This window comes from Geotrypetes seraphini, chromosome 18 (genome assembly GCF_902459505.1).
Source record: "Geotrypetes seraphini chromosome 18, aGeoSer1.1, whole genome shotgun sequence".
Lineage (NCBI taxonomy): Eukaryota > Metazoa > Chordata > Amphibia > Gymnophiona > Dermophiidae > Geotrypetes > Geotrypetes seraphini.
The window spans coordinates 21,230,995-21,248,795 of record NC_047101.1 but is presented as its reverse complement, the minus strand read 5'-3'; the positions used below and the strand labels follow the sequence as shown (position 1 = coordinate 21,248,795).

Genomic DNA, 17,801 nt, shown 5'->3' with positions numbered 1-17,801 from the left:
CCATTTGCTGGTCATGGTGAGCTTTTACCCTTCAGTGAGCTGTGCTGGTCTGGAGACACTAAAAGAAAGAAAATTAGCAGGTAAGAACCTAATTTCTCCTTTCCATCATCAAACCTTAACGTTGTTTTGCAAGGCCTCAGTCAGGCTTCATACGAGCCGCTTAAGTATTATAGCATCCTTGATGGGTCTTACAATAAAGACAGTTTTTTTATCGTGGCCTTTACGTTAGCAAGCAGAGTCTTGGTTTTATCGTGGCCTTTACATTAGCGAGAAGAATCTCAGAATACAGGCACTTTCATGCAGAGAGCCCTTCCTAAATATGGAGGCTGGAGTTTATATGCAGGATTACATCCTTTTTGCCAAGGGTTGTTTCGGTCTTCATTGTCAATCAGGAAGTAAGATTGCTAGCATTTCAGTCCACAGGATCAAAGAAGGACTGGATTCTGAAAAAGTTGAATGTGAGGAGCGTGCTTCAACAATATCTTGAGGTTACTAATGGGTTCTATCTGACCATCTTTTTGTGCTCTCCAATCAGGCTCGATGTGGCACACCGGCGTCCAAGGCCACAATTTCCAGATGGATCTGCAGGGCCATTTCATCAGCATATTTTGCCTGTGGAAACAGTCACCAGTCTCCATGAATGCGCGTTACCGACTAAAAAGTGTGGGTGGAAGCTCAGGCGGTTTCACCTGAGGAGATTTATAGGGCAGTGTCCTGGTTTAGGTGCATTTTCTGAGTTTTACAGAATGGATGTGGCGACAAGGGAGGACTTCGCTTTTGGGTCTTCAGTGTTATGAGCTGGCACATTGGTCCCACCCTAGATTTCTGGGACTGCTTTTGTACATCCCGTCCATCCAGAATTGACACACTTGTTGCACTAAAAAAGAGATTAGGTTCTTACCTTGCTAATATCTTTTGTAGTAGATAAGTGTGTCATTTTGGAGCCCCTGTCCTGTTGGTTATCTCCTACACCTGCCTACTGTCTCAATCAGAAAGTTTGAATCCAAAACTGAAATTTTGGATATCAGTCAGACCTTAGGGGTAGGAAGAATAAACTATTGCTATAGCACATTGGAGGAATGTTTGAGCTCCATAAATGTTTCTGATCGGTATTCAATGTTTTGATTGTTCAGTTGCAATGTTTAACATGTTTGTTATTTTCAGAGCAGAACAGAGTTGTAGTTTGTAGAGTTTCTCCTCATGTTTCTACACATTGCCTGCTCTGTAACAAACTCAAGGGGGGCTGCAGAGCCCTCTGGTGAAGGAGGAAGTGTTAAAGTTGGAGTGGATTCATTTTGCCTGGCTGACGAGCATGGGGAGAATACCCATCTGTCTAGAATGACATACCTATCTATTAGAAAATATATTTGCAAGGTAAGAACTTAAATCTCTTTTTCATTAGAATTCTTTATTTCAACTTTTGTACAAGGAACATTTGCATTTGATGGGGTTATTTCAAAATATTTAATGCTGTATTAGAGCCATCAGGTTGGTCCTTATTCTGCACTTGATTTACTAAGACCTTTTTTCCATTTTGTGTTTATAGGAAGAAAAGCTTAATATTAGGTCATGGGACTTCTCATGCATTAGATGTGATTTTGCATTAAAATATTTTACAATAGCCAGGAAGCTAAACTGTTGTTTTTTTTTCTCCTTCCCCCCCCCCCCCCCCCCACCCCCCCCTTTCTATAGCCAATCATGTTCAGAGGAGATGTCCGGTTGAACGTGGAAGAAAAGAAAACACGAGCAGCCAGGGAAGGCGAGCGTCAAAACAGACCAAGAGGACCTGGGGGTCCTCGTGGAGGGCTAGGAGGGGGTATCAGGGGGCCACCACGTGGGGGAATGTCTCAAAAACCAGGATTTGGAGCTGGAAGAGGAATTGGAGGGCAACGTCAGTGATTTCATCACATATTGCTCAAGCAACTAGTGACACAAAATCCCTGTTCAGCATTTTGAATTTCAGCTTTTGGGTATTTTGGAATGTAGCTCTTGCCTGACAGACTGCTACATCTGATACTGTTTGCATCACCGTCCCCTCTTTGCTCTTTTTTGTGTTCTTCCTTGTCCCAGAATCCATCTTTTGTGGAACTTACTTTAGAAAAAGTGGATTTTTAACCAGCAAGAGAGATTCCTGTACTGTAAATAACCTGAACTGGATATTTTCCCCCTACAAGTGGCATGCTTGACATATCTAAAAGGGACATGTGTATCAACTTGACTGAAATTGGGTGCACTTCAGTAAACTGAATAAGCTTTTTCACTTGCACATGGTTGAAGGCTTTTAGGAAACTCAGTACTTGACAGGCATCTTGGAGCCAATTTTTTTTTTTTTTTACCTTTTTTTAAGATTAGCCCTTTTGAAGCTTTTAAGAGCTTCTGAGCTGGAGAAGTAGCCACTTAACTAGAACAGGTGCTCTTTCCCTTTATGGCACTGGTAATATTGAATAGTGTGTTCATCACTTTTTATATAATACGATCAAGTGAGGGGGGAGGGGGAATTGTAGTGCTCCTGTTTTTACCACTCAGATTTTGGATTGTGGGATAGATTTTAAACATCTAGTTACTTGACTTTAAAACACTTTCCTGAATTTGTGAATTTTTTTATTGAAATTTTAGGTTTTTTCATGTTTTAGTTTGTATTTGTAAAAAAACAAAAACTAAAAAGGACTTTAAAAGCAGAATTGTTGTGCCTTCTATTTATCTCTCATTCCAGTCTTGACAAAAGTTAAAATAAAAGAATTTATGGTCTAGACTTGGATTTCACTCTCCTTCCACACAGATGAAAATTTGGTGCTCTACAAACATGAATTCTGAACACAGTGTTTATTTTCTTGATGGATGATTTCTGATTAGGTGTTACAGCATGTATAGTGTTGCACATTGTACTAACTGTTTTCTGTAGGAACACAAGTATGGTTGCCAATTCATTTCATAACCAAATCTGGCATGATAGTTGTCATTTTTGGTATGTACTTGATAGGTATAGTTCTGGTAGTCTCTTCCAGGGTTGTCATGTATGAATATAATTTACACAGTCAAATTCCTTCTTGTGGCCGAATAAGATTGCTGCTGTTGCCATAATTTTATTTGTCTTAAAAAAAAAAAAATTCAACTACATTTTTCTGTCAGACCAAAGCTTTTTGGTATATTTATGATGTGGCAGCTTATAAACTTAAAGTTCTTTTTTTCTTCAGGTTGGTCTCTACTTGTACAGGTTGTAATACGGATTAGTAATAAAGGTGAGACTGGAAAAGGAGTTTTTGTTAAAAAAAAATTATTGAACATATTTCCTAGTAAATGAGAATGTTGGCCAATAATGTAGTGTGGCAACACTTTAAGTTCTGGTCATGTCAAAGAAAGTAGTTACATAGAATTACAGAGAGACCAGTAGCTTCTATCCCACTTCATGTCAAAACTATTAAAAAGCATGGTAACAAATGAAATAACAAAGTACCGGGAACATTATAAACTACTACGCACCACACAATTACATTTCAGAAAACATTGTAGCACTGAATCACTACTCTGTGCCCTGGCATCTGAGATTAAAACACTCATGAGCACTGGACAAGTCCTTGTACTACAATTTAACTTTGTCTACCACATCAAATGCACTAGCTATCGACTCCATTTACTGATCCTAAGCATCCTAGGGATAAGCAGTAGAGTGCGCATATGGCTAAAAGGATTCCTAACAGAACATACAGTGTAAAAATGAATGGAGAAAGATCAGAAAAATGGTCAGCATCAAGCAGAATACCCCATGGCTCACCACTCTCAATACTTTTCAATGTACTAATGTCAACACTAGGTCATTTCTTGGAAAAGAAAGACCACTTCTATACAGATGATATTAACAATATGCATTCCTTTCTACAAGAAAGAAAACAAGATCAACAAATCAGAAGAGGGCTGGGCTGACATGAAACTGAAACTAAATAAAGAAGAAAAAATTTTTACTGAAAAGATAAGCACACCCAGAATCCCCAACAATGACACTCAAATAACACTAGAATCAGAACTGAGAATCCTAAGGATTTTGTTCAACATGGATCTAGCCTGGGAGGAACAAATACGAACATTAACCAAGAAAATATTCACAACACTGAGAAAACAGACAAATCGGGCATTAGTTTCAGATCTTGGTTCAGTCCCTGGTACTATCTTAACTAGATTATTGCAATGTCTGTTATGTAGGATGCAAAGAAAATATATGAAAAAAAACTTCTGTCTCTTCAAACTGTAGCAGCCAGACTTATTTTCTCAGCTACCTTGACAAAGTACACCCCTGTACCTTGCACTACACTGGCTCCCCTTTGAAGCAAGTTATATTTTTTTTAAACTATGTACACTGATCTTTTTAATCTTCTATGGTGAATTTAATAAAAATGCTACTACCTAAGTCAAATATAGATTCCCAAATCCTAGAGGAATCAAATACAAAACTGTTTTACTCCACAACCTTCCTATACCTGGCAGCAAAATGGTGGAATCCTTTACTAGCATAATTAAGGAACACCCACTCCTACGAAAATATAAAGGCCTAAAAAACTATCTATTTGGAAAATACCTTGACCCCTCCCCTTCACAAAAAACAGGCAATGACCACCAGAAACCAAACAAGACACAAAATATCTCTCCTATCTTGATAAATGACCAAGATCCCTTAAAACCAGGAGACACCCATACCAGAACCTGTAATTTAAAGACTACAACAGATAGTCAATCTTCTCTCCAAACCATATATCATAATCATTCACCTACATGAACACAAAACAAGTTATCAGTGTCATGAACCCTAATGAAGTAATGTAATCCCTGGATATGACAAGGTTCTTCTAACGTAAATTGCATTGAACTCCTAGGAGCATATTGGCATCCATAAATACTAATGTAATTTCCAGTGCAATAGGTGAGACATTCTAGATCTCAACAAATGAGTTATCTCCCAATGGCCGCATGCCATATGCAGAAGGAATCCACTCTGGATTTTTTTCGGTGACTCCACTGGGAGCTCTAGCACATCTGCAGTTTTTCCCTTCTGCACATGTGCCTGAAGGAGCGTTCTGTTCTGCTTTCCCCTTTTTTTTATTTTGTTCAGTGTTTTTGTCCCTTTTTTGGGATTTCTTTGTACTCTGAGAGTTTCTTTAGCTCTGTCTTCATAGAGAAGACGTAGACTCGTGTGTATAGCTGATAGGCCGATCCCTGGTGGTACCTGTTGGACAGCCTACATTTGTTTCTAACCTCCAAAACAGCTAAAATCAAATCCTTCCCCCCCCCAACTGATTCACCTCACAGGCTACGACAGCCTTACTCACTGTAACCTGTGCTGGAAATGTGCTGCAGCCTGCCTCAGCTCTTCTACAATAGCTGGATGAGAAGAAATCACTGCCTCGTGCTGGGAATGCCTTGACACTGATCTGCTTTTCCTCACCTTCTGTTTAGCAGCGGTATGAGTGCAGGCTGTTTGCAAGGCTGTCCTTTGGAGGCTCAGCAGTGTCTCGCAGGTCACCGGCTGCTTTTTCGCCACCACTCTTTCCCTTAGCACAGCCGTCTGTCCTTGGGGGTGGCGGTCCATGGGGGTGGCAGGCTCTGTGTTTGACTGCCCAAAGATCAGTGTTGAGGCATTCCCAGCATGAGGCAATAATGTCTTCTCATCCAGCTATTGTAGAAGAGCTGAGGCAGGCTGCAGCACAGGTTACAGTGAGTAAGGTTGTCGTAGCCTGTGAGGTGAATTGGAGGGGGGGTTTACATGATTTTAGCTGTTTTGGAGGTTTCTAGTTTCTACATGTTCCCCCACCTAAATAAAATCCTAAAATCATTTTTAGACTTTGATAACTATGAAAAATATTGCATTTTTGGCACAAATTTCTTAGCAGCAGTCATCTTGGATTTTTAGCAATCTTTTTTTCAAAGCTCCCCTGCACTTTCAAAACTGTACTTTTTGCCTCAAAACTTGTTGAGAATGGGGTTCTTGGGCTCCTGTGTTCCAAATTCATGCCAAGATTGGGCAAAATTTACACCTCAGGAGCATCTTTGCACCATGTGCCATTTAGCGTGGCCAATAGAGACAAGAGCACAAAGCCTAGCTCTCCCCTGTCTAAGAAGGTGACAGAGTGGCCTCTGATTTCAGGGCCCAGCAACACTGCCATTTCTGTTTGAAAGGATGTGTCCTGCAGCCCGAGAAACAGGTTTAAGTCATCTGATGGTTACTCTTTGCTCTATGGTCAGGAAGCCCTTTCAGATTTATGAAATTTGTGCCCTGCCTGACCAGCCATGCTATTTTTTTTTTTTTTGCGCAGTCCAGCTGCACCTCAGACTTGTTTATTAGCGGGTTTGCCTCCTTGATCGAGTCCTATTAACAGACCCCTGCTCTTTGCTATGCTACTGTTGGTGATCAGTTTGCTGACCCCTTGTTTTCTGAAGGTGCCTTTCTCGTGGCTAAGGGCCTAAGCTAGCATGCCAATTCTGTGGATCCTTATCTGACTTTCCACCTTGAGAATGATCCCATTGTTCTGCATTTAAAGCTGCTGCCTTGCTGAATTAATTTTTTGTAGTTTCTGTATGAGTTCCATTTGAACCTGCAGCCAGCTCTTTCTGCCTCCTCTTGTGTGGAGTGAGTGCATAAGAATTGCTGCTGTGGGTCACACCAGTGGTCCATCGTGCCCAGCAGTCCACTCACTTGGCGGCTCTTAGGTCAAAGACCGGTACCCTAACTGAGACTAGCCTTATCTGCAGTATTCTGCATTTTCTTGGCATCCTGGTAGTGATGGTCTGCTCTCGGGGCAAGAGCTACTCTGACAGGGGCTCTCAGTAGTGAGTTCCATGTCCTGTCTGTATCCTCTGACACTTTCAGTGGGCTCCTTGGCTGTGCAGGTGCCTGAGCACATCTTCCAGTGCAGGTGAAGTGGTGCTCACAGACATGCAAGACCACTGTGTGAATGTGGTTCTCCATAGACTCTTTGAAGCAGTGACTCTGGGAGTCCAGGCTGTCTCGGCAGTGTTCTTGTTACGCTAGTTTGTCCCGGCTGAGCACCTTGGAGAATGATGTAGAGCCATCTCCTCAGTTCTCTTATCTGGTGCACATTATGTTCCTGACGTTCTGTATGTCGTTTCGGGTCCTGGTTCAGGCATCAGCATATTTAATGTATGCTTGCAGAATTCTCTGGCTTGGACACTGGGCCAGTATATCCTCTACAGCTACTCTTGTGAAGCTCCCTTTTCAGGGGCAGTTATTTAGCTAAGGTCTAGATAACCTTATTCACGCTGTTGCGGGCAGTTGTTCTAGGGCCCTGCCTGGAAAAGGTTCTCTGGCTCCAGGCACCTCCGGTCCTCTGCCTCCTGTACTGCTTTCTCTATCAAGAAGTCACATTGAAGACAAGCCGAGGGAGGCCCTTTTACATTTAGGAGGACAGCTTTCAGCATTCCTACAGGCCTGAGTTCAGATTTTATCCGACTGGTAGCTTCTGGACATTATTCAGTCCAGCTATGAGCTGGACTTTGCCTGGCCTCTGGCAGTTTAGTGGTGGATTCTCCCTTGGAGTGCCTTGACTAAAAGTGCAAGCCACTGTATAAAGATGTTGGATTTATAGATCTACAATGTATTAACTGAGTTGAGATGATATTCTTTGTAAGACTTTTGTTAAGTATATTTTATTTTTAAAACTCAATAAAAATTATTGAATATTAAAAAAAAAGGATGTTGGATATTCGGGCCATGGACCCTGTGCCGCCCGAAGACGCGAGCTCATGCAGATACTTCATATACTTTACCATGCCAAAGAGACTCGGAGAATTGGAGACTAATCCTGGCTCTTTTGCACGTAACTGCATAATTCAAAGTTCTGCGCTATTGCATAGAGCCAGTGCGGTCTGTCATAGCGGTGTTGGCCCCATGAGATTCCTTGCCTCTCTGGATCCGAGGCTTCCTTACGTATTCCCATTAACCAGAAATTTTTCCGGTTTCATGTTCTGGAGATTCATTACCACTTTTCAGCTCTGCTTTTTGGCCTGTCTTGGCACCTTATACCTTCACCAAGGTGATGGTGGCCATGGCAGCTCACTTGAGGAAGATGGGGCTACAGGTGCTCCCATACTTGGACAAGATGAATCAAGAAGGTAATATGTATGACTGGTCTCCCAGGTTATTGAAATTGTTTTTTCTGAATTTTCTGTTGAAACCTTTATCTACCTTTCTAGTGCAATGTCCAGTAATCCTGAACTCTATCTAGGGTTTTGCATCTGAAACTGTAATTTGCTTGCAGAATGCTGTCAGTCAACTTTGAACTCTGCCTCTTTCCTAGGAATCTGCTCCTGCCCCCTCATTTTTTTCTCTGCAACACATTGCTCTGAAGAGTTTCTGCTCTGCTTTACAGTTTTGAGTATCTTTTATTTCTCATTGTTTGGAGACTCGATGTCTAGAGGTCCCACTTGAGACCTCTCCCTGGAAGCAGACACTCGCACTGCAGAAATCTGCTGCCAACAGGCTAAGCCCTCAGACCCAGCCAGCCTGCTTTTGTATTTTTTGTTTTGTTTTATTGGGAGCTCAGGAGTAGAGAATGACACGGTGACAAAATTCATCACCGTTCCCGTCCCCGCGGATAACCACGGGAAACCATTTTCATGTCATTCTTTAAAGAGAGAGGGAAGAATCAGAGTATGAATGGCCACAACCACTGACCCACAAGCTTTGCTTTGAATAATGCTGGTGTAGAAGGACCGAGGTTGAAACAGACACTACAGAATGACAGTCTCTGGTATCCAGAGCAGAGATTGTGATGTCATAATGCCTCATTCCACCAGTGCCTAAGAGCCAATCACATCAGTGATGTCACAATGGCTTCATTATCCTTGGCTCACATAAGAATCAGAGTATGAATGGCCACAACCACTGACCCGCAAGCTTTGCTTTGAAGAATGCTGGTGTAGAAGGACTGAGGTTGAAATAGACACTAGAAAATGACGTGGGATTATTTCCCGTGGTTATCCGCGGGGACGAGAACGGTGATGAATTTTGTCATTGTGTCATTCTCTACTCGGGAGCATAGTTGCTTGCCTCCTTCCTGGCTTGTATTAATATTACCACAAACTACGTGGAGTATAATTATAATACTTTCCTGTGATTTTAAATAAATTCAATATTGTAATCTACACAGGCTTTTATGTTGTTTAAAAGAATCTTATCAAACAGTCACTCCTCCATATCCACATTCATTCATGTGTGCTAAAGTGCTGTGTTCAGATCCACATACCTCAGTGCTTAAATCGAAATCAAGGGGAACCGGGTTTAGGCACCAGTGTTTTCAGTTGACTGTTCACTTCTACAGCAAAGGAGAATAAGTAGAGGAAACGCAGCATTGTGCCCAGATAAGTACAGCTTTTCATCTGAGTTATAAAAGTTATACACAATGTTTTGTATGGGACTGTACTGTGGTTATGATGGTCCCAGCCAGCAAACCTCTTCTTTAGATATCACTATTAATTTCAATTTGAGCACTGAGGTATGTGGATCTGAACACAGCACTTTAGCACACATGAATGTGGATATGTAGGAGTGATTGTTGATAATAAGAACATAAGAATTGCCGCTGCTGGGTCAGACCAGTGGTCCATCATGCCCAGCAGTCTGCTCATGCGGCGGTCCTCTGGTCAAAGACCAGTGCCCTAACTTGAGACTAGCCCTACTAGTGCATGTTCTTGTTCAGCAGGAACTTGTCTAACTTTGTCTTGAATCCCTGGAGGGTGTTTTCCCCTATGGATTCAAGATTCTTTTTAAAAAATCCTTTTAAATAACATAAGCCTGCGTAGATTACAGTATTGATTGTATTATTATTGTAAACTGCTTAATATGTACAAACTGCATATCAAATGTAATAATTCCAGTTCAACAGTGGGCCGGCTGCTTGGTTCTCTCCCCCTTTGTGCTGTGCAATCTTCCAGGAGTTGAGGTTCGGTCTGACTGGCAACCTGAAGACCATGTTCGTTCCACAAACCTGTAGGGCAGTTTTCCATTTATCCCTGCTCCATTCCTAAGCTGAAGCAAGCAGGCACATGGCACAGTAAGGTTATTATAGCCTACGTGGAAAATGGGGGGGGGGGGAGCTTTCCAAAAGTAAAATGTCAGAGCCAAGGTCCCCCACCTCTAAAACCCCTTTCCCTGCATTTTTTTGTACTTCATGAGGGTCCCCCATGAACCTTTGTTGGCATGATTTTGCTGGTGACGGCCATATTGGATTTGAAATGATCTTTCTAAAGCCGCCAGATGCCTCAAAACCCCTTGATTTTTACTTAAAATTGATAGAGATGGACTCCTCAGGCCTTCTTACCCCTGTATCATGCCAACTTTGTGTTGGGTGGCTGGCCAAGGACTATCCATATCCCACGTGCTGGGAAAGGGCAGGAGCCTAAGACTCCGCCTCTTCTTGGGCTGTGGATTTGTTTGGTCAGTGGTGCGAAGAGTGATGTTTTTTTTGGTCTGGGGTTGTTGAGGACTGTGAACCAAAAACAACAAAAGGTGGAGGCTGGGGGAATGGGGATCCCTTTCTGGTGGCCTTGCCCTTTTTGGGGAGGTCCCTTGTTACAACAGGGATGCAAGATTTTTCCTGGTCACGAGTGGCTCTGGGCAGAGGGCTCACTTGTGCCTGGCGTGCCGGGTAACCCACTTTACTCTGCATTACTTGTTTTACTGTTCACACTTGTTATACTGTTTCAAATTTGTATAATTTGTTGATTGCGTTATTCCTGTTCTCTTGACTCCTTAATAAAAATGATTTTTTAAAAAAATTTACCTCTTAGCTGGTAGGGGAAGTAGACTTAGGTTGGCACTTTGCCAAATGTTCTAAAGAAGTAAAATATGATAGCAGTAATAAATTTAATATTTGCTTTAAACTCGTGACAACTTTAAGATGTAATTTTTACAATGTCCCTGGTAACTCCAAGCCAGAGCAGCTAGATCTTATAGCCTTAGCACCTTCAGGTTGTAGGTTCAAATCCTTTGCTGCTCCTTGTGATCCTGGGCAAGTCACTTTGACCTAGATTCACTAAACTCACCGGTCTGAATTAGTGCTGCCCGATTCATGAAAAAAAATTTTGATTCGATTCAGCCTATTGAATTGGTTTTTCGATTTGATTCAAATTTCCTGTCCAATTGGGTGGTTTGTTTTTTTTTTTCAAACATTCTGGTGGGTTTATTTTGTAACCTCTTCACCCCCTTTGCCTTCCAACCACACTGGCGCTGTGGTTTAAACAAAATAAGCAAACAAAAAACACTTTTCCTCTCTCTCTTAAATCCTAGCCCACGTTTGCAATCTAACACCAGCTCTGGCAGGATACACGTTTCAAATCTGGCATATTGTAATCAGAAAATGGAAAATAAAATTAGTTTTTCTACCTTTTGTTGTCTGGTCATTATTCAAATCTTGTTGGTCCCAGGCTCTGGTTGTCTTCTGATAACTTGCTTGCCAGGGTCTCCTTCTTTCTTCTTTCTCTTTTCTAACCATCCATCTGTCATCTCTGTCCTCCCCTTCTGTTTCCTTCCCTCCCCAGGAAGTCTGGCATCTTTAATTTTTTTTTTTTTTGTCTCCCTCCACAGATCCACCTTTTCTTTACCCTTTCATCCAGCATCTCTCCCTCCTTCCCCACCACCCCAGGGTTCATCATTTCTCCCTTTCTTTTCCCAACTACCCTCCTATCCAGGATCTCTATCCCCCCCTCCACACCATCCCTTGTGTCCAACTTCTCTCCCTTTCTGTTCCTTTCCTCCCTAAATCCCATTGTCCATCATCTCTCTCCCTCTCTATTTTTAGACCCATTATTTCTTCCCCACCCCCAAAGCCCAGCAAATGCATGTCTCTTTGAACCCACCCTTCCCTCCCTGCCACCATCCCTGGCCTGTCCCCCCTTTGAAGGCCTGTTACCTCCTTGAAGGACTGCGCCCCTCCCCCCCCCCCCCCGAGAAGGCCTCCGTGTTCCCCCTGGCCTCCCCACTCCGTTTACCTCATAGCTGCAGTCTGCAGCGAAGATCGCGGTTACAGTGTCTTTGTAAACTTGCTTTGAGCTGTTTCCTCTGCTGCGGTCCCGCCCCTCCTCTGACGTCAGAGGCAGGATCGCAGCGGAGGAAACAGCTTAAAAGCAAGTTTACAAACACGCTGTAACCGTGATCTTTGCTGCAGATTGCAGCTATGAGGTAAACGGTACGGGAAGGCCAGGCGGAACACTGCACAGTCCTTCAGGGAGGCCAAGGAGTGGGGGGAAGCAGGAGACCAGCACAGCAGCACTTCCCGACTGACTCTCCCTCCTTCCCTCTAAAGCAGGTGCGGCAGCAGCCGGCCAGCAATAGCAGCACTGCCGCTCTTGCTTTAGGGGAGAGGGTCAGACGAATCGGGAAGCCGATTTTTGGGGGTTTTAAATCGATTCGAATCGGTGAACCAATTCAAATCGTGAATCGGGCAGCATTAGTCTGGATCGTTGTTGGGCGATTCGTGGCCGAGTTCTGCCATGCGACTGTTTCACTACAGAATTCTCATGCAAATTAGCTGATCGGACACATGCCCCACCGCGATCCCACGATTGCTGCAGCGCGATCACGACATATGCGCAGAGCATCCTGGTTGGCTGTAGATGCAATCTGCGCATGCGCTTGCTCTCCACACAAGCGAGGTCAAAGGGGAGGGGTGGCTGCAGTTTACTACTTGTTGCTGGCCCTACGAGTGGACATATTTAAAAGGAGTCATTTCAGTGCATTAAACCTGCGAGTTAAAGCCACAGGCTCGCACTGGCTGTCCCCTTCGCTCACTTTACTGGATCATGGGGAGGTAGAGCTGTCTCTTCACTTTAGCTCCCTATAACTCTGGAAGCCAAAGTCACTTTCCTGGAGACCCGCACCCCGCCTGCTGTCACCCTCTCCCTGCGGATGCCACTGCTCTGAGCCCAGGGAGGATGGAGAGGAAGCCCTGCCATTGCCAAAGAATGGAGGGAGGAGAGGTCCCAAGAAAAGGGGAGGAGAACAGGCATGCAGGGCAAGGTTTGCTGGACCTTTGCTCTTTAGTTTTATTTTTTATTTTGATGGTTGTTTTAGACTTCAGGGCAGCAGAAAGCAAGAGAGTCGGCAAGGACAGTAAAGCGACTGATCCTCGGCAGTCGCTTCCTTTCGGATTGGTAAACCCAATCAGTGTTCCTTATTCTGTTTAGTGAATCGATGGCTTCCTTATTATGCATGCCATTTCCCCTCATTTGCATGGGTGGATCGGATCGGGCACAAGGTTAGTGAATCAGGTCAGGAAACGATTGTAAAACCATCAGGACACGATCGGTGCATTTAGTGAATCTGGCCCTTAATCCCCTCATTGCCCCAGGTACACTAGATAGAGTTTGAGCCCACCGGGACAATAGGGAAATATGATAAAATACCTTAGGATAAAAGTGGTATATAATTATAAATAAATTTATAGTTTGTGTGTACATAATTTATTGCTGTTCTTTGTTTTGCGGGCGTCACTACTCCAGTTACTCTAGTTGTTGTTTTGCTATTCCTTAGATGCAAAAAAATGGCTGTGCAAGCAAACTTATCTGATTTGATTTCTTGTCTAATCTTCATTGATCGTGGTGAATGGGTAGACTGGCTAGGGCATATGCCTTTTATCCTAGGATAAGTGGGCAACATATTCTCATGTGGGTTACGTCATCCACGAAGCCCAGTATGGGCAATGTAAAAGTGTACTGTCGCTTTAAGTTTTGAGAAACTTTGCAACTGCCTGCACCACACATGCACAAGTGCCTTCCTGCTCATGGTACCTTAGTTTTTTGTTGTCTGCAGAGCAAAGTATTTTTTTTTTTACTGGACTTTGTTCAGTCTGTGTTGCCTTCCCGCTTTTGCATTTTTTTCTTAGTTTCCAATTACTTTTTCATTTAATGTCTTTTATTTTGTTCTGAAAAAAAAAAGTATATATTTTTTCCTTTTCCTTTAAATTTAGACTTCGGCCTCGGGGGGTTTTCCTTGGTAGGTCTCTCGTTCACTTTCAAAATTGTGTTTAATCTCGCTAAAATAATTTTTCCTTCCATGTCAAAACTTTTAACAAATTTTAAGAAGTGCTGTAGGTGTCGGCAGCCTATTTCCATCACCGACCCTCATAGTTGGTGTCTACAGTGTTTAAGCCTTGAACACCAAGTTAATTCTTGTGCTCGGTGTTCCACGTTACAAAATCACTCTTATCAAGGCCTGTTACATTCAATAGGAAAAGCTGTTCAGCTCGGCAATGGACACCGGCAAATCTTCGGAGCCGTTGACATCAAAAACTTTGCCATTGACATCAAAAGATCTTACAGCTTCAGGGAAGCCAGCTAAGAAGCCATCCACTTACCAGCAAGTGTTGCTGGTCTAAACAGGAGACCAAACAGCGATGCCATTGTTCTCTAGCTTTGCAGGTTGTCTCTCCTTCATGGTGTGCATCCTCATCAAGGTCACCCACTCCAAGACAACTGCTGCAATGATGGTACTGGCTGCTGAGCCTTACAGAATATCACCAAACTATTCACACTCTTTCACAGACTAGGAAATATATAGCATGGTCAGCTTATGATGCTTTTGAGATGTCATCCAGAGCTTCTGCTATATCGGTGGCTATGAGACGTCTAGCTTGAATAAGAATCTCCGATATGGACTTCAATCTCCAGGATAGATTAGCCAATATTCTATGTTTAGGAGAACTTTTTGACGATTCTATTGAAGTGGTCACGCAAAATTTGAAACATGATAAGAATTGGAATTCTTTAGTCAGGACAAAGGCAGCCCCAATCTTCACAGCAGTCTGCTAAGCCTTCTTATTCATATCAGAGGTGATATACTTCTAAACCTTCTGCTTCTAGGCCACCACTGCAAAAGAAACAAAAACAGCCTAGGAAAACTCAGGCGGCAGCTTCTCAAAAGCCTGCTCAGTCCTTTTGACCTGCTTATGGAGAGCATAGCTGCTGTTCCCCTATCCCAGCTTCTTCCTCAACCAATCAGAGGTCATCTACAATTCTACCATCAATGTTTAACTCTGATAACAACCAACCTGTGGGTTCTCAAAGTCATCAAGGAAGGTTACTCTCTTCATTTTGTCACTTTACCTCCAAATCATCCTCCGAGACGTCCCTTCTTCGGGAAATAGAGGCTCTGCTTCAACTAAATTCCATAGAGGTAATACCCCCTTCTCAGAAAAATCTGGAGTTCTACTCCAGGTATTTTCTCATCCCAAAGAAGATGGGAGGTCTAAGTCCAATTCTCAACCTCCAAGACTTAAACAAATTCCTAGTCAAGGAAAAGTTTTGAATGCTATCTCTGAGAACTTTATATCCACTATCGTTTTTAGATCAAAATGATTGGCTATGCTTTCTAAAACTAAAAGAGGCTTATACCCATATGCCAATTCATCCTGCTCACAGAAAGTTTCTGCAGTTTTGGATAGCCCATCAACATTTTCAATGCAAAGTTCTGCTGTTTGGCCTGGCCTCCTCTCAAAGAGTGTTCACCAAGTGCCTGGTAGTAGTGGTAGCAGCTTTAAAAGCTCAAGGGTTCCATGTTTTTCTCTAGATGATTGGCTCATAAAAGATGCTTCTCCTCTCAGTAACACAGTCAACAATTCTGTTTCTTCAGCAGTTGGGGTTTGAAGTCAATTTTCCAAAATCTCAACTTCAAACCTCTCAAACTTTACAATTCATAGGGGCCCTGCTTGACTCCATTCAACTCTGGGTGTTCCTACCTCAACAAAGACAAGACAATTTGATTCAACTTTATGATCAAGTCTTTCATCTTCCATCCATCTCGGTCGGGATGAGATCAGCACACGCTGATCTTTCTGATCCTGTCACAGTCATTTTGGATATATCCAGAAAACCGTCCACACAGCAGTGCTATCAACAGAAGTGGACACGGTTTTCAACATGATGTACTGTTCATCAAGATTCTTCATCCTCTTCCATATCTTTAGTGTTGGATTACCTCCTCCACTTATCCAATTCACGTCTTAAAACCACTTCACTCAGAGTTCACCTTAGCGCTATCAGTACTTTCCATGCTCCAGTTAACAATAAATCTAACTGCTCATCCTCTTGTTTCCAGGTTTATGAAATGACTTTTCAATATCAAACCACCTTTCAAACTGCCTACATTGATTTGGGATCTTAATGTTGTTATCACCAGACTGATGAAACTTCCATTTGAGCCAATGTCTTCTACTCATCTTAAATATCTCACTTTGAAAGTGGTATTTTTCACCTCCATCACTTCTGCACATTGAGTGAGTGAGCTTCAAGTGTTGGTGTCGGACCCACCCTTTATAGTTTTCCACCATGATAAAGTAGTTCTCCACACACTTCCTAAATTCTTACCGAAAGTAGTCATGAAATTTCATAAATCAATCGATTGTGCTTCCAGTTTTCTTTCCAAAGCCTCATTCTCACCCTGGAGAAACAGCTCTTCATACCTTAGACTGTAAATGAGCCTTGGCTTATTATTTACAAAGGACTAAACCACACTGAACCTCTTCTCAACTTTTCATCTCCTTTGAACCCAACAGGTTGGGCCAGGCTGTAACCAAGAGAACTATTTCCATATGGCTAGCAGCCTGTATTTCTTCTGCTCTGCTCAGGCTGGGCTGCAGCTCGGGGGTTGTGTAACAGCACATAAGGTCCAAGCTTTGGCAGCTTCAGTTGTATTCTTACATTCCACTCCCATAGATGAAATCTGCAAAGCAGCTACTTGGTCCTCAGTTCACACATTCACATCTCATCACTATCTCAAATCTTTTTCCAGATGGGATGGTCACTTCAGCCAAGCAGTATTACAAAATTTATTCTCTTAATGGCCAACTTTCCATCCTGTTGCAGTAAGCTAGGGCAGTGTTCTTCAACTGCCGGTCCCCAGAAAATTCTTGCTGGTCCATGCAAGGCCAGCAAGATTGAGCTGCAATTTCTTGCTGGTCCACCCAGGGCCGGTGAGATCATGGGGAGCCTCACAGTGGCTTTCCCCCTCTCAGCAGCTCTCGGTACTTGACAGTGCAGCGATTAACTAAGGCAGCCTTGGGGCTTTTGCTGAGGCACGGCTGCCTCTGATGATGCAACTTCCTCTTTCCTCAGAGGCGTCGTGACCCATCAAAGGACCCAAGGCTGCCTTAGTGAATCGCTGTACTGGCAAGTACGGAGTGCTGCTGGGAGGGGAGAAAGCCACTGTTGGAGGCTGGGAAGCTGCTGGACAAAGGGAAAAAAAAGGGACAGCTGCTACTGGACCTGGAGGGAAGGAGAAGGAGAGATGCTGCTGGGAAGAGAGTTACTGCTGGACAAAAGGAGGAGGGAAGGGAGAAGGAAAAAAAGGAAGGAAACAGCTGGCAGGGAGATTAGAGGAGAGGAAGGGGAGAGACAGGAATGAGAAAGTAGAGAGATTGATGATGGGAAGGGGTCAGCAGAGAAATAAGCAGAGAGGGACAAAGATGTTAGATCTGGTGTAGAAGAGCTAAAAATGAAGAGAGCAGTGAAGCTGGAATTAATCGTAAAAAGGAGAGAGGGGGGCACAGGCTAGATGGAAGGGGGAGAGGGCAGACAGTGGATGGAAGGGACAGATGCTGGACTGAAAAGACGGAGAAGGCAGAAGCTGGAAGGAAGAGAATGAAAAGAAGATGAAAGCAGAAACCAGAGACGATAAAAGGTTAAAGAAAAAAAAATTATCTCTATTTTATGATTAGAATATATCAGATTTGAAGTATATATCCTACTAGAGAGCTTCTAGCTGGCTTAGGGCTCTCTCAGACCAGGGGGCACTCCCCTAACAC

At 43.1% G+C, this 17,801-nt stretch overlaps 1 protein-coding gene across 4 annotated transcripts in view; it reads left to right on the top strand.

The window, feature by feature from the left end:
• Positions 1 to 3,256, top strand: part of G3BP1 (G3BP stress granule assembly factor 1) — a 79,507-nt gene extending 76,251 nt beyond the window's left edge. For all 4 annotated transcript variants that reach the window (XM_033927102.1, XM_033927101.1, XM_033927103.1 and 1 more), the window contains exon 12: positions 1,693 to 3,256. In XM_033927102.1, coding sequence (XP_033782993.1) covers positions 1,693 to 1,899 — 207 coding nt within the window. In that variant the 3' untranslated portion in view covers positions 1,900 to 3,256. The remainder of the gene's footprint in view (positions 1 to 1,692) is intronic.
• Positions 3,257 to 17,801: the final 14,545 nt, after the last annotated feature.